Source organism: Artemia sp. Qi Xiang Cuo, chromosome 5, assembly GCF_049724085.1.
Source record: "Artemia sp. Qi Xiang Cuo chromosome 5, ASM4972408v1, whole genome shotgun sequence".
Taxonomy (NCBI): domain Eukaryota; kingdom Metazoa; phylum Arthropoda; class Branchiopoda; order Anostraca; family Artemiidae; genus Artemia; species Artemia sp. Qi Xiang Cuo.
In genome coordinates, this window is record NC_142798.1 from 25,621,354 (window position 1) to 25,637,770 (window position 16,417).

A 16,417-nucleotide genomic window follows, 5' to 3' on the forward strand; every position below is an offset into this window, starting at 1 on the left:
CTAAACTAATATATTTTTTATCATACTTTGTTTTATTTCATTAGCATTAACGAATCTTCACTTATAGCATGTTTACTGGATTCTTAACAAGTACCGAAACCGAAAAATAACCCTAACCCCGCAAAAAAATACCCCCCGCAGAAAATAGTCTCCCGCTGAAAATATCCCCCGCAGAAAGTACCCCCATGGAAAATACAATCGGAAAATACCTCCCCCCCCCCCTCTGCGGAAAATACATTTGTTTTATTGTTTGTTTCTGCTATGCTTTCCTTTCCATTTGTAACCTCATAATTACTATGTAGTCACCGATTAACTTCCACCCCTCCCACCAACCCTGCGGCTATCCATGTTCCAAATATAGTACTTATTGCAGTCTCAATTTTTTATCAGCCCATCTAATGCCTGGACATGATAGCTATAGATTACAAATCATATAAAAGTTACTTATTATTTTTCTTCACACTAACATTATTTGGCATTATTAACCAGTAGTTCGTGATAAATAAGTTCAACAATAATATAAAACTAGACAAGAAAACAATATGAGTCTAATAACCAAATTTGTACTTTAAGCTGCAATGGAAATTTTCTTATGAATAATATTTTGGGGTCACTTCCACTTAAATCTCCTATTTCCCGACCTTTTACATAGTCTATAGTTAAGATTTACCTCATTAGGAGGGGGGAAGTGGTGCATTTTTATGGTAAGAGTATGGTATTTAGGGATAGTTCTCAAGAAGAAATAATTATACCCCAATTTCTTCAAATTAATTTGTTTTTATCTCAGAATTAGCCTTCATGCAGTAAGTCCAAAACCAAAAATAGCAAAAGAAAACAAAATTTAAACTTATGATTCGGCTTTCAAAGCATTTCTCCCTCTTTAGAAGTTTCAAAGCCCAAAATCCCAAAATTTCAAACACAAAATCCCAACAATTTCAAAGCCCAAAATCCAGCTGAGTGTTCCGTTAAACAACTTCAAGTATAATTCTTCGCTAATTTTGTCAAGAGTGTCTTGACCACGAATGACATAAATATAAGAATCTTATAGCATTTGGAACACTGCATTCGAAATGGTTTAATTTAAATCCAAGAAAATGACACTTTTGTGAAAATATGAAGAACCGTCTATACTTCAATTATATCGGCCTGGTTTCTTTGCAAAGTACCATAGGACACTAAAATTAACGAACAAAAGGGCAGTGAAAAATCATGGTATGTAATGTTTGCTAGGGATAGTCACTAGGGGTGACACCGTGATTGAATGATTCTCGGGGAAATTTTGGGGATTCAGAGAACCAATTTTTTTTCGGGGAGACACATAGATTTTCGGGGAAATTCCCGAAAATTCGGGAATAGTAGAAGCCCTGATTATGTGGCATATGTTTATTTAAATGTTCCGCGCAGCAACATGGTGAATAAATGGCCAAAAACGGCATAAACTGATCAATACTTATGAGAAGAGACCTACCCGAAGAGTTTATGAAAATATTATAACTAAAACATTTTATGCTTAATATCTTAATAGAGCTACGATTATCCTTAGTTCCCACATACTTTCTTTTGCAGAAAGCTGCAGCGACTTTGTAGATTGTGAGCAGATTTTTGCTAGCAGTTCACGCGGGAAAGCACTAAATCTGCTTGCGTTGTAGTTTTCCAGCGCATGGAATATAATCTACTCTGAGATAAAGTTGATAGCTTATGCCGTTTTTTGCATAGGATAAGAAGGTCATTCACCCTGGTTCTGTTAAGGTCCGCAATCTCCATAAGGTAATCCCCTAAGTGGATTGCAACCTAAGCTGATTGCAAAGTTGGAAATTTCAACTTAATACCCATAACATGAGAAGCATAGAAACTCGAAAGTCATTTGAATTATTGGAATCAAGCATAATGGTTCGTTTACACATTGCGGAAATCCGTCCGTTTCTGTTCGAACTATGGCTAAAATAACGCTGCGTTTTAAGGCAAAGATTTCAAATTATTGCAACAGCTTGACCTATGTTCTTACCCTCTTCTGAAAGCTGTTGAACAGTAGAGACCCAAATGACATCGTTTTGTTTAGTTTTCTTATAGCCTGGGTGTGTAGGATCATAGAATCTGGGTGTAGCCTTGAACCAAAGTTATAAGATCGTGTAGTTTTTGATAATCCATACTCATGATTTTATTCATTTAAAAATCTTGCCAAGATTCCGTCCTGATTTGACCACAACGTTGCGGAAAGCTAGAGATTTTTTCTAGCACAAAAACGGACGGAATTTCTGCACGGATTGCTAAATCCGCATGAATTTCCGCAATGTGTAAACAAACCATAAGTTATGAATGTTACTTAATAATACAATTTGTTAAGGCAAGACTCATGTAGCTTTGCTTTCCTTGGCTAATACAAGTATTCTATTCTAATGTTTTAATTTCTGCTCTTCTTCATCCAGGAAAACAGCCAACAGAGCAATCTTCTTCACTGTTGTAGTTAGAATAAAAAAAAAAATCCATTTTTTTCTCCAGATTCTTCCTTTTATTAGATAAAAATATACTATGGAAAATATTTCTTCAGCTTCTTTTTGATAGCTAAAAGTTTGCGGTTCGGAATCTTCTAAGCGATAAAGGGCAACTTGAAACCAGCATAATTATTTGAAATTGACTGCATTCAGAACTTATCATGGGTGTGATATTTCATATGAATTTAATGAATTTTTGTTATTATATTGTAGCAATAATAAAAGTTTAACTTCAGCAAACGGGTTGAAATTCATCTTGCATAAAATAAGGTTACAATTTTTCACATCATGCTTGTGATTTCCAAAGTAATTTTGTTTTTTTTCACAAATTAAATGAGTTCTTAAAATTTAATTTTCTTCAAATCACAGCAGATGGAAACTAAGGGCTACTATGACTTCTACTCACAACTCATTACAGTATGAAGTATCTACAATATCTTAGGAATTACTAAGGATAATTAGCAAAAACGTTCCAGACCTGCTGAACTAAATAAAAGGAACTATGTGTATCCAAGGTTGTCAAATAAGTGTATCTACGATATCCCAGGAACCGCTAAGGGGAGTAAACTGAGACTTTCGGGCCATTGTGAGAGAAATAGTCGACCAATATTCTTTCTATTCAAAGTTGTAAAACGACGGTGATCAGAATGACTCAAGGCCTGTAGAAGCCCAAAGATTATAGAGATTCTCAATCCGTTTATTTGAATAATATTCCACGTACCCATCCACCCAAACTTCTAAAGCGTAACTATTTTTCAATTCTTTTTTACGAAATCTTGTCTGAAATAAAAATTACTAACTAAAATTTTGATTTCCATGAAGAAAATTGAAAAAAAAAACTTTACAAAAATTCCTTTTATTTATCAATAAACTGTGTCAATCAAAACGAACAGAAATCAATTCGAGAAAAATTCCACAAAAGAAATTTTTCAAAAAAGTAGAGCTACATTAAGCATAAGACAAGTAGAAATACAGTCAAGTAGTTATTAAAGTGTAAAACGAACCAAAATTACAATAAATAATCAATTCAAACTTAAAACGAGCAGAAACTAGCGTAAAGAGGAGTAGCGCTAATACCCCCAATACCTTGTCGAGACAAGAACGTCATTTCCACTATAATGAAAACAAAGACGCTTTAAATATTTCCTCTTTTATGACGTCAATAAATCCGAAATTGCTCAGACTTCCAGAAATGAATGTTAATGTATAAACTTTCAATCTACATTTCATTAGTTTATTTCAGTAATCTTGGTTAATACGGTAATTTCATGTTATAAAAAACAAAACCATACAGCTCGAAATACAAATTGTTTTCAGTAAAGTACAAATGACGTCTTGGTCTTTAGAAGGCATGGGGGCTGTTAACGCTACTTCTGTTTGTGGTAGTTTCTATTCGTTTTCAGTTGTACTTGGTCATTTACTGCAATTTTTGTTCATTTGGGTTTCGTTTATTTATTGAGTGATTTGTGTTCGTTTTAAGCTTGAGTTATTATTTTACATTATTTTTGATCGTCTTTGGCGTAATCTAGCTCTTTACTTTTCTTCGAAAAATTTATATTCCAGATTTTTTTTTTATTAATGATAGTAAATGAACATTTCAAGAGAAGTAGATCAGCATAGACTAGACGGCGATGTCCTAAAATGTTCAATGTGCTTCGTGCTTACCCGGAGGAATCTCTCCAATTCCCTAATATAATTGTATCAGTAAATGTAATATTCTACTTCCCACCAAATATATATCTGCAATCACAGTGGAGTTATTATCATGCAAGCTTATTTCAAATATATTCTTTTAAATGAAGAACCAATGGAGAAATTTCATCTCAATATTGATTGGAAAGACGTTCACAAAAAGAGGAAAAACTTCGTTGCAAAAATGTATTACTTGAGACTCCGTGCAGCCCATCTCCCCACAAAAAAAAATCCGGAGACCACCCTTGCTCTTCCGTAATACTTGGTGCTCAACTTTACATTAAAAACGTTAATAATACTTGTTATACGGCCCTCCATTTTGTATTGACTGTATAAATGTTTAGGGACGAAAGCACTACCATGTGGCAGGATGAACTCTAAAACTGCGAAGCCATGTATGCAACTTTTAAATAGTTCTAATCCAATTGGCTACCTGACAGTTTTTGCTCTCAAGCATTTTGGCCTTAGTAGGGCCAAAATTTCTGCTATACGGCAAAACATGACTGAAATCAGAACTTCATTGCAATATGGTCTTTTTTATTACTTAAAAAGGGCAAAATAACGTAAAGTTTTCGTGGAATGTGCCCTCTCCCAATATTTCGCAGCCACTAATTCAATACAAGTCCTCTCGGGAAAAATCCAAACAAACAAACAAATGAACAAGCATCCACTCTTAAAATTCTCAGTAAAAATTTGTTTTTTCTAAACCTCTGGGAATAGGGTTCTTGGAAGGGATAGTTTTGACGGTCTATTTTCCATCAAGATCACGTCCATTTTAAAGTGTATTTTTCCCTTTCTTCAAAAATTGTGCAAATCTTCGCATATTGATAAATTTTGAACAGTAACGTTGAACTTAATGAGTTTTAACATGTGGAATCACAATAAAATGCGGCTTCTTTCAATGTATATATTATTACATAATCTCCTTTTTAGAGTCTCTGTTACTGTTGAGACGGATCACTCTGTTGAACGGGCCTTCACTTACTGCTTGAACATTCAACAAAATTGACCAATATTCGATTAAGTAATTTTTGGCAATAAAAAAATTAAACCTATAAATTGATGTACTCAAAAATAGGCTGCAGATAAAAGAATTTCACAACTTTTGCGACGGTTTTATGGAAAAGTTACATGCATATTCCCTTGAAGACCCCATCAGCCACTTTTTTGAGGCAAAGGATGTAGTTTTAATACTCAAAATAGCAACCACTATAAACTTTTAAGGATTTCCATTCTACGGGAAGAATGAAAAATGAATTTTCATCTTTTCTTTGGCGAATATTCCAGTAAAAAGTTAGTGGTATTTCAAACTTAAAGGAAAATAAAGCTTTTTGTTAACTTTCAAACATTTTGATTTCCATACGTGAATTACCCTGCGTTCAATATAGCTTATTGCAATTGATTTCACCACTGACAGCCAATGAAAATCATTCTCTGTGAAAGAAAATGGGTTTCATAGGCTGTCAATGACGAAAATCAATTGCCAAAAATGGATTACAATAAGCTGTATTGCGTAAGGGGTTAGCATCCAATATGCAATATTATGTTGGGGATGTAGTTGGAAATTTTAAACCTGATCTTATCAGTTTAAATCAATCACTCGGTGATGTTAAAAACTTAGTTGATTAAATCAATCGCCCAAACAGTAGGTTGTACAAAAAGTGCGGTTGGATACCACTTTCTTCGGCTAGAATTAGAGAAAGGTTGAGACGGCTAGGGCACGTTCAGCGGATGACAGATTGCCATAGACTGTCCTTATCAGCCAACCCTCTAGGGCCAAACGAAAAGCAAGTCGTCCCCTGGTGGGGAGGGAGGAAAGATTTAAGGGAAATGGGAACTTCCTTTGAGGGTGTAAAGAGGGAGACTGAATAGATTGGTATGGAGGAGGAGCGTGCGTAGCTGTTGCCCTCAAGCGGCTTGATGCAGCAGTGAGTTGCTAGTTGTAGTAGTAGTGTTCGGTTATGTTGGGGTTTGTCCAGAATTCAAACCAAAAGGGTTTCAAATTACCAGAATTGGTTTGGTATGAAGCTTACAATGATTTTTTTTCTAGAAGTAAGTAGCTCCGTAAGGAAATTTTAAATTTCCCTTTTTTTCCAAAAAATGAAAAAAAAATGTTTATTGTTTATTCTCTTTTTTTCTTTCTTCCTTTTTTAAGTCTAAAGGCATATTTTCGATACAGTGTCTAGGTTTTCTTATTGAATCTTTATGTAGCTTTGCAATAAGTCACCAACAACAACACAAGTTCTAAATTAGATTAGCCAGGATTGATCAAAAGGCCAAATTAAATTAATATAGCAGGCACAGCGTGTCGTAGGAGAATTGAGTAAAATAGTTGGATCACGTACAACAATGACTACATACTTACCCAGGCCTAAGTCTTTCAAAACTAAGTGTTGTTTAAAAAAAAATATGAAAAACTCAATTTCGCTAACAGTAGACTTATCCGTTTACAACAGTAAAGGATTTGATTGGTGGCGGCAAGAAAATTCAAGTATCCATAGAACACATTTCATTTAATGTACTTTGATTGTGATCAAACAAATCAATTTTCTTGCTTATTCATTTGTAGTTAGCCTCTTTTACTGAAAAGACATACATTTTTGAAGTGAATCAAGTTATTTCAAAAGAATTACTTGACCTTCCTTTTTTAATTGACCTTATAAGCTGCATCAGTCTTAAACTTCTGCAAAAAAGGCACATAGTAATGAAAGAATCCAAATTATTTTCAAAGCTATTTATTTCAAAGCATATTAAATTTATTTCAAAATTAAATTTAATGTACTCTGATTCAGCATTATCAAATGCATTAATTTGGCTGTGATAATTTAAAGTGCCACATATGCCATATTTGTAACTTTTTAGGAGAGCGAAAAAACGGAAAAGCTTGTCGGCTGTTTTCGCTCTGAAGGATGAGGCTAATGGGTATAAATGGAACATGTTCTAAATCAATTTTTTTGTATCCTCTTTTCAGTGGTAGAAATCAAATTCAAGAATTCCGAGCGAATACAAAATTATTCCATTTTATGGCATACGTCTCCTTTTTCCTTGGCAAAAAAGGAGACAAATGCCAGGTCCCCGTGTTATGGCTCCATAAGATAAGCCTCTTCTGTCATTCTGAATTGAAACAAGACCTGATCAAAAAGAGATATCCACCACTTAGAGGCTTATATCTCTTTTTATCTTCGTAACGGTACAAGATAGAAAAATTCTGACTACACCATTCAATTCCCCGTGCTTTGTTTACCCATGACACAAATATAACCCATTTTCGACCAAAATGGCGTATGTCGCACTTTTAATTATCACAGCCCAATTATCACCGAATTCATTAAAGAATGTACTTTGATTCTTTCGTAACTGCCTTTGTGCTGTGCCTGTACTGACAATTTCAACTCCTAAAATGATTATAATTTTGAATTAAAATCAAGTATTTTGCAGTAGGTATCAAGACATGGCTAATTGTACAAAAGGGACAAGGCAGATAGTCCGAGTAATTGAGAGGCAAATCTGGGATAAGCCCTTTGTAGGATTGTACAAAAATGATGTCATTTCACTTAATGATAGATAAGTCTATCTATCATCCATCCATAGGTCATTCCTAGGGCAGAACTAAGGTAGATAGTCATAGAATTAAGGGACGAAAGATTGGATCGACGAACATCGATCTTCTACAAACTAGACATTTTGAGCTGTACGGTTTTTTGCCGCATGACTCAAAGTTTTTGGCACTACATAGAACTACTTCCAAACCATGGATTCAAAGTAGACACCCCGATTAGTGGACGATCAATTTAAGGGAGGATTTCATAACCTGTGTTACTAAACACATAATTTTAAAACATGTTGACAAGTCATAAGAAAAATCCTAGATAAAAGCAAAACACAAAAGCGTTTATAATGCAGAATGACTCTATTGTACATTCAAGTTAACAACAGTTCTGATAAATTGACACTTTCAAAAAGAGAGTTCATCTATGGCGATAAGCTATGACATAGAAAAGATTTCGGTGAAAGGTGGTTGGTCCTCGTCTGCGCCAAAATGATATATGTATAAAGGTTGACTATAAGTACACGATCAGAGTAAAACAAAATGGTGTATTGAAAGACTGCGGAAGAGAGCTAGGAGGGGTATTTGTCAAAAAATAAAATACTACAATGCACAAAAAATGAAGGTTAAACCAAGAATTATATGAAAATAACGAAGATCTATCGTGAATCATGCGGAGTGCTTACGAAACAACACATCACCGATTTATGTATGTTTCCGCTATGAAAACAATAACAATAAAAGATATAACTAAAAAAAAGTGTGTATATTTTACGAGTAATAATTGTCAAGCATAACATTTTTTTTATTAGAAATTCGGTCAATTATAAAAGACTAAAGTAAGGAGGCTATCTAAGCGTGGTTTATATGCCAGAGTTTTACTCTGTTTACCATATACAAGTTCTTTCAGCTTTATATCAAAATGATTAAAGTTTCTATGCAGTCTGGTGAGAGACAAAAAAGGTAAAGAATACGGCATTGGATTTTACAGTCCCTACCAGCGGTGCTGATCTCTATTTCTTGGCCCTTCAGCCAGGAAGTGCAATGGAGGGTCAGGGGCCAGCCATCCTGTGCTTTCGCACACCCTTCCTGTTTACCTTCCGCAGATGACAAGTGAGAGACAAGGTGGGATATTAACTAATTACATTAGGTTAGCTGAAGAACTTCAGATTCGCGTGTTGTTTTATTGAATGGTAAAAAGAAAATGGTACCTGTGGTATGTCTATTTATAATTATTTTAGAAAGTCCAATGATAAATTTTCCAAATTATGGAAAACTTATATTATTTAGATTGTTGCATTGGTATGTGTTTTTCTTTCTCTCTATAAGATCTTGTTCAATACAGGGGCGCATCCAAGAGGAGGGGGATACCGGGTTTGAACTCCCCTCAAAATAATTCTCCAATTTTTAAATTAGTCCGAAAAGTGCAGATTAAGAGACTATCCTAATAAGAAATATTTATCTGATGCGTGAATTGGTTATAAAAATGCAGGTATAAAACCCTTAACCCTTAGTACTTTAAGCACTAAAAAGAAGCTTGTGTATTTTTCTATCACCATACATCCAGTTGGTATTTGCTATAATTGCTACATGTAACTTTATTATCATGCCTAAAACTAAAGGAAAAATTTAAAATTTGTCATTGAAAATAAAGCTTTTTGGCTTCAGTGAAAAGAATGTAAACCTTTGGAATTGGTTATAAAATGAAGGTTTATAATACCTTTACTTAGAGAGACATATTATTTTAACTTATGAAGCCAAAAATCCCACGAGAAAAATATTTGATCTAGAGCATTGCATTGGTTTCATTTGTCGTATTTGTTTATTCCTCACCCGGATCCATTGCATCAAGAATAACATTATAGCTACTGCCGTTGAGCTTTTGGTTCAGTGAGTATTAAAAATATGAATTTTATGGGAGCTCAGAAGTTTTCAAAGTCTTAAAGATTTTCAAAAGAACAAAACCAGGAAAAAAAGAAAATCGAGATGGATGACATTATTTTATTTTTTTCGTCACCCAGTTTTGTTACATCAGAATGGCATTTAAGCTGATGTTCAGTTACAGCTATACAACAAGTAATTTTTACAAGAAAAAAAAAGTTTTTTTTTGGTTTCTTATTCATAGTAAGAGGTTTTCTGATCCGAAAATTTAGAAAAGGAAAATTCAGATATATAGTTTTTTTTCCCTCATCAAATCTATTTGAGTAAAGAAAGTCATTTGAATTGTGTTTTCTGGGTTTTCAGTCCGGTGATTGAAAAACAAGTTGTTTCTCCTATAGACAACACGTTTAAAGGTTTTTTTTCCATGATAAAAGCACCATTCTTTTTCAATTATACTTTATCTGAAACTCACACATTTTTTTTCCAATGAGAATTAATGCTGCAATTCCAACTATTTTTAGATCCCCTAGAGCTGATGCAAAATAATGCGTTTGCGATGTATATTTGTATGGACTCTCGAAGTCTAAGACTTACTTGAAGTTAAAGCTTTACCTTTGAAGCAAACGACATTCTATCTAGGAAGTTTATTTTTGAAAAAAGAAATATAGATTTTAATTTTCTTGAACTAAAAAATTTCTGTAAAGCTTTTATTTTATTCAATTGGGAAAATGAACTAAACTTTACCCTTTTGAAAAGTAAATTGCATTAGAATGATATTTTGAAATTGCTGAAATAACAATCTTGTTGAAGAGCACGAGGCAATCGGAAGGCTTATTGAAGGATTCAAGACTTCGAAATCTCAAAATCCCAAATGAAAATTCAAAATCTCAAAATGTCTGATAAAATGACAAAATTTTCAAAATGACAGAAAAGATATTTCATCTTAGTTACTTAAATCTAATCCTAACAGATAAAATAACAGAGCCAAATCATTTAAGCGCTTGGACCAACATTTGATAGAAAAATGTAATTAAAAATAGAAATGCGAGGCAAATTCAATCTCCCCCTCCTTAGAATTAGAAAAAAGGTGGTTTTACATTTGAAAATATAAAGTAATATGAAAAGAAATGCAGGATGCTGTAACGTGAGGGGCGTAGCTTGATATCCATTTCAGAGGGGTCTAATTCAGCCATGAAAATGTTCTATGAAACGAAAAATATATACTTATTCATAAATTTTCACATTTTAGAGGTGGGAGGGGGACTTGGACACCCAGAGCCCCTTCCAGTTACGCCACTCGAGAGATGGAACCTTAGACGAGAAAACATTAGAAAAATAAAGTACGTTCAAAGACAGGTAACTTAACAGAGTAAAAATCACGAGATAGTTGCGCAGAAGGAATGAAATGAATAATAGGTGCAATAATATTAATTACTTATACATAAACGCGTCCTTATACACTACATTCAATTGCAAATCAAATCATAATTATATAATATCGCTTTTCAAAAAAAAAACAAAAAAACAACGGCAGTATTTTTTTATAACAAGCACTATTTACAAAGAATAAAATTGTGCACATCCACACATTTTGTACCAACAGAACCTAAAGCTAAGTTCTGACAGAAGACCGTTATTATTATTGAAATAGACGGTAAATACGCTAATTTATCGAAAAGACGACATATTAAAACACCCAATGGCGTCACTATGTTAATTCCATCTGGTAAGCCAAATTCTTTTGAGACTCCTATAATATAAGAGTTCTTTGAACACTTATCTTTAAAAAGTTCTACTTTTCCAGTGCATAATCTAAAATTGCTTTTACTTATTTTAACCATATTTTTTCAGTCGGATATTCGCTTCATTTTCAGAAAGCGACGCGAAATCGACGGCCGAAGCGAAATTCGACTCCTTTCAGAACCTAGCTGAAGTATAATACGAACTGATATTTTACAATGCATAAATAATTGCATATAATATTTTTATTTCTGTGCAATCTTATATATATATATATATATATATATATATATATATATATATATATATATATATATATATATATATATATATATATATATATATATACATATATAAATATACATATATATATATATATATATATATATATATATATATATATATATATATATATATTTGTATATACACATATATACATACATGTATATTTCACCGATTAAAGCTCAAAACGACAATTTGGCATTCCAGCTTCTCTTTGGCTTCATGATAAAAACAAAACGCCAGTTTATACATTCCACTAAAATTACAGAGGTAAACCAAACCAACATACCCGTTTCACAATCAAAACGTCTTTACTGAAACAATCCATAAATAAATAAAAGAAATATCACCCGTCCTTTTTTCTAGCGACCCCAACACATTTGGCAATTAGGAACAAATCCACCAATAATTAAATTATTTTAGTTAAATAGAGCCAGCAAATCGTCATTGGTTGGAGGAGCGGCACTGGCTGGCGTGGATACACTGTTTCCACCGTTACTACTGGCTCCACTTGATGGTGGGGTTGCTAGGTCCGGTGGGTCAAGATAGGATAATAGGTCCAATGGATCAACCATACTGTCCGGTAAGAGCTGAAATATATAGAACTTGGTAAAAAAATTACCATTTTCTCCGACAGAAAGGTAGACATTAAATAATAATAGTTCCTCAGAAGAGATCTGAGAAAAGGGATGAGGTAATCGGGAGAAAGAAAAGCTAAAGAGAAATAAAGAATAAAAGTTAAGTAACCAGAGTATGGAATTTTGAGGAATTTTAGTTGCAAATTCCTTTATTAGATTAGACATTACTATTAATTATTTACGTAAATTCTAGTATCTGATGGCTCATTTAGAAATATTTTTTTTTGCCAGAAATTCTTACGGTTTAAATGGAAACTGATTTACTTACAATATACTTTTAAGTATATTCAAGCATTATCTAATATACTTATCTAATATAGCATTATCGTGATAATGTCAATTTTGATACACTTTTCAATTTAGATTTTCATAACTTCGGTTTTTATTTAATACAGCACAAATCAAGTACGTTATCCTGTCAAAAATATCTAAGCTCAATAGCGAGACAGGTTCTGTAATTCAACAATCAGGAACCCCGCCCTCCACCAGGTTTAAAGGTCTGAGCGATCAAGGATTTTAATTTTTATTAAAAGCCTCAAAGATGAAGAGGGGGCAGATGGAAAATCCTCTATTCACAATATTGGCTCGAAGGATCCCTGGAAAATTAAACGCCTAGGCTTAAAACAGTTAATTTTTTTCTAATCCTCTTGAGAATATTGTCCGATACCCATCCTCCAACGCGAGGAACCGTGTGCACTCAAAACTTAAAGACGTTTCTCCAGGGGTTGGAGGGTCATGTTATCTCCAAAGGCATAGTTATTGGAGCTTTAAACTATGCTGAACAAAATCTCAAAATTTTGATCGGACGACTTTGGGGAAAAAGAGGCGTGGGAGGGGGACTAGCTGCCCTCCAATCTTTATGGGCGCTTAAAAAGGCACTAGAACTTTTAATTTCTGTTCGAATGAGCCCTTTCCCGTTATTCTAGGGCCATTAGTTTGATACGACCATTCCCGAAAAAAAAAAGAAGAAGAAATACAGGCAAAAAAACTCCTATCCGCGGTCTTTCTTCTGGCAAAAAAATTCCACGTTTTTGTAGGTTGGAGCTTGAAACCTCTACAGTAAGGTTCTATGATATGATGATATGCTAAATCTGATGGTGTGATTTTAATAAAATTCCTTGACTTTTGGGGGGTTTTCCCCATTTTTCGAAAGCCATCCAAAATTTCTAAGGCTCGTAGTCTTTGATAAGTAACACTAAACTTAACGAATCTTATATATTTGGAATCAGCATAATAAGCCAATTCTTTTGATGCATCTATTGATATGAAAGTAAAATCTTAAGGGCTGATCACTCTTAAATCTTAAGGGTTAGAAGGGCTGATCACTAAAAAGTCGATTAACTTCGTTTAAAATAAATACATAGAAAAGTTAAAAAGAATACATATCACGGGTTTTCATAGTAACGCACCTATTGTCTTTAGATATATTATCAAAAATTTCTCTTTTTTTAATTTGCTTGAGTACTGATGACTCATTCTGATAAATAATAATTAGTTCCATTAAATTACATTTATTAATTAAATAGCGTCTGTAGAGCTTGAGCATGTATCAAACAGTTCGTGGTAACGAACTGTAAGTAAGGAGCGACCCGGCTCAATGGTAACCGAAACTCTAAAAAACAGAATTTTGATACCAATAGATACATCAAAAGAATCATATTTTAATGCTGATCTCAAATATATAAGTTGCATCAAGTTTAGTCCTACTCATCAAAAGTTACGCGCCTGAGAAAAGTTGCCTTATTTTCGAAAAAAGGGGGAAAGACCCCCTAAAAGTTATAGAACCTTAATAAAAATCACACCATCATATTCAGCATATCAGAGAACCCTACTGTAGAGGTTTCAAGCTCCTATCTACAAAAATGTGGAATTTTGCATTTTTTGCCAGAAGAAAGATCACGGATGCGTGTTTATTTGTTTGTTTGTTTGTATTTTTTTTTTTTTTTTCCAGGGGTGATCGTATCGACCCAGTGGTCCTAGAATATCGTGGGAGGACTCATTGGAATAGAAATTAAAAGTTCTAGTGCCCTTTTTAAATGACAAAAAAAAAACGGAGGGCAACTAGGCCCCCTCCCACGCTCATTTTTTTCCCAAAGTCACCCGATCAAAATTTTGAGATAGCCATTTTGTTCACTATGTTCGGAAATATGATAATTATGTCTTTTAGGATGACTTAATCCACCGAAGTTTCCGGGGGGAGGGCTGAAATTTATGAACTTTCCCAATGTTAACATATAGTATTGGTTATTGGGAAGCATACAGAGGTTTTCAGGGGGGATTTTTTCTGGTAGTGGGGGGTGGGTGGGTCGGAGGTTATGTGGGAGGATCTTTCCATAAGGGACGTTTTCATGGGGGAAGGGACGTTGCTATGAAGGGGATGCCGGATTTCCCAGCATTATTTAAAAAAAGATCAGAAATTAAATATAAAAAAAACAAGTTTTTCAACTGCAACAGCAGTAACATCAAAACTTAAAACGAACAAAAAATATTACATATATGATTGGGTTCACCCCCTCGTCAATACCTCTCTCTTTAAGCCAAAGATTTTTTAGTACTATCATAACAGCTATTTTTTCAAAGTAACGGCCTTTGTGATAAAGCGATCATTTTTAAAGAATCGGAACAACATTCAAACTTTAGCGTAAAGAGCGAGGTATTGACTAGGAGGTGAGCCCCCTAATATACATATTAAAAATATATGAACATAGAAGTTCGTTACGTAAGTTAATTCGTAATTTACGTACATTTATTACTAATAAAAACGTTTGTAAATAAAATCAAACAAGTTTCGAGAAAAGTCATTTAACCAAATAAAAGTATAATTAATATGCAAATTTTGTTTTAATTATTCATGTACGGTGAGCCAAGATCAAAATCTGTATTAACTCAAAAACGTTCAAAAATTAAATAAAAAAACAAGTTTTCTTTTAAATGAAAGTAAGGAACGACGTTAAAACTTAAAACGAACAGAAATTATTCCGTATATGAAAGGGGTTGTCCCCTCCTCAACGCCTCGCTCTTTACGCTAAAGTTTGACTTTCTCACAACTCTATTTTTCAAACAATAAAAAACTTTAGCGTTAAGAGCGAGGCGTTGAGGAGGGGACAGCCCCTTTCACATAAGGAATAATTTCTGTTCGTTTTAAGTTTTAACGTCGTTCCTTACTTTCATTTAAAAAAACTTGTTTTTTTTATTTAATAGTTGGTAAGATCAAGGTAATATGAAGGTTGAAAAGGTCCATCAGCTTATTTCGAAGCCTTTCACTTCTGGAGTGGAAGGATTATTTCAAAAGTTATACCCAGACGGTACAGTATTCACTAAAAACTTCTCAAGAAAAATATATCTACTTCGGATTGTATTCGAACAGCATTATACTCAGTAAAAAAAAAACAAATGAAAAAAAGATAAATTGATACTTATATTGTTATTTTTCAAGGGAAGGCATAGGAATACTTCTTGCTACAATACCTCTAATAACAAATATCCCAATGTGAACTTCATATACCAAAACTAGCATGAACTGCCATATAATTGTGAAGCAAAACAGCATAAGAAAACAGGGATCTTCCACGCGAAACTTTGGATTTGTTTTCAGAATTACAAAGCATTAGTTTTTAGACATAATTACAAAAGTACCTTTAGAAGAGAAATATAGGAAAGTATTGATGTGCTTCTTTATCCACGTTAGTGCAAAAGCCCAAAGAGAGTAGAAGTCTGAGGCAAGATGTTCCCAAGCCACTCGAGTGATAAATTCTATGATTAAAAGGTTAGACTAAATACTATTAGACGCGTATACCAGTCTTTGGGTCACTAAAGAAACATATACGTCCATATTTTATTTAGGTTATAAAATTTTTTAAGGTTTTTGAGACTCCTTATTAAGTAAAATAAGCTACTGATTAGTGATTACGGTAAATTTTTACCAAATCATATTATTGACTTACAAATAAAGTAAACATACCACTTGATGCCTTTTTTTGTGCTCTTTCCAAACATAATAATGATTTTTGTCGGAAATGGATTTTACCCCATCCCTATTTATACCAATTCAAGGTATATATTTGCACATTAGGGGGGGGGGATAAATTTGATTTCTGATATAAATGATAGGCAAGATTAAACTTTCCCCCCCCCCCACTAATGTG

The 16,417-nt window shown here is 33.6% G+C and overlaps 1 protein-coding gene across 5 annotated transcripts in view; it reads right to left on the minus strand.

Moving 5' to 3' along the window:
* Nucleotides 1–11,809: 11,809 nt before the first annotated feature.
* The window catches only part of tna (Zinc finger MIZ domain-containing protein tonalli), a 172,212-nt gene continuing 167,604 nt past the window's right edge, over nt 11,810–16,417 (minus strand). For all 5 annotated transcript variants that reach the window (XM_089088789.1, XM_089088786.1, XM_089088787.1 and 2 more), the window contains one exon: nt 11,810–12,224. In XM_089088789.1, coding sequence (XP_088944915.1) covers nt 12,054–12,224 — 171 coding nt within the window. In that variant the 3' untranslated portion in view covers nt 11,810–12,053. The remainder of the gene's footprint in view (nt 12,225–16,417) is intronic.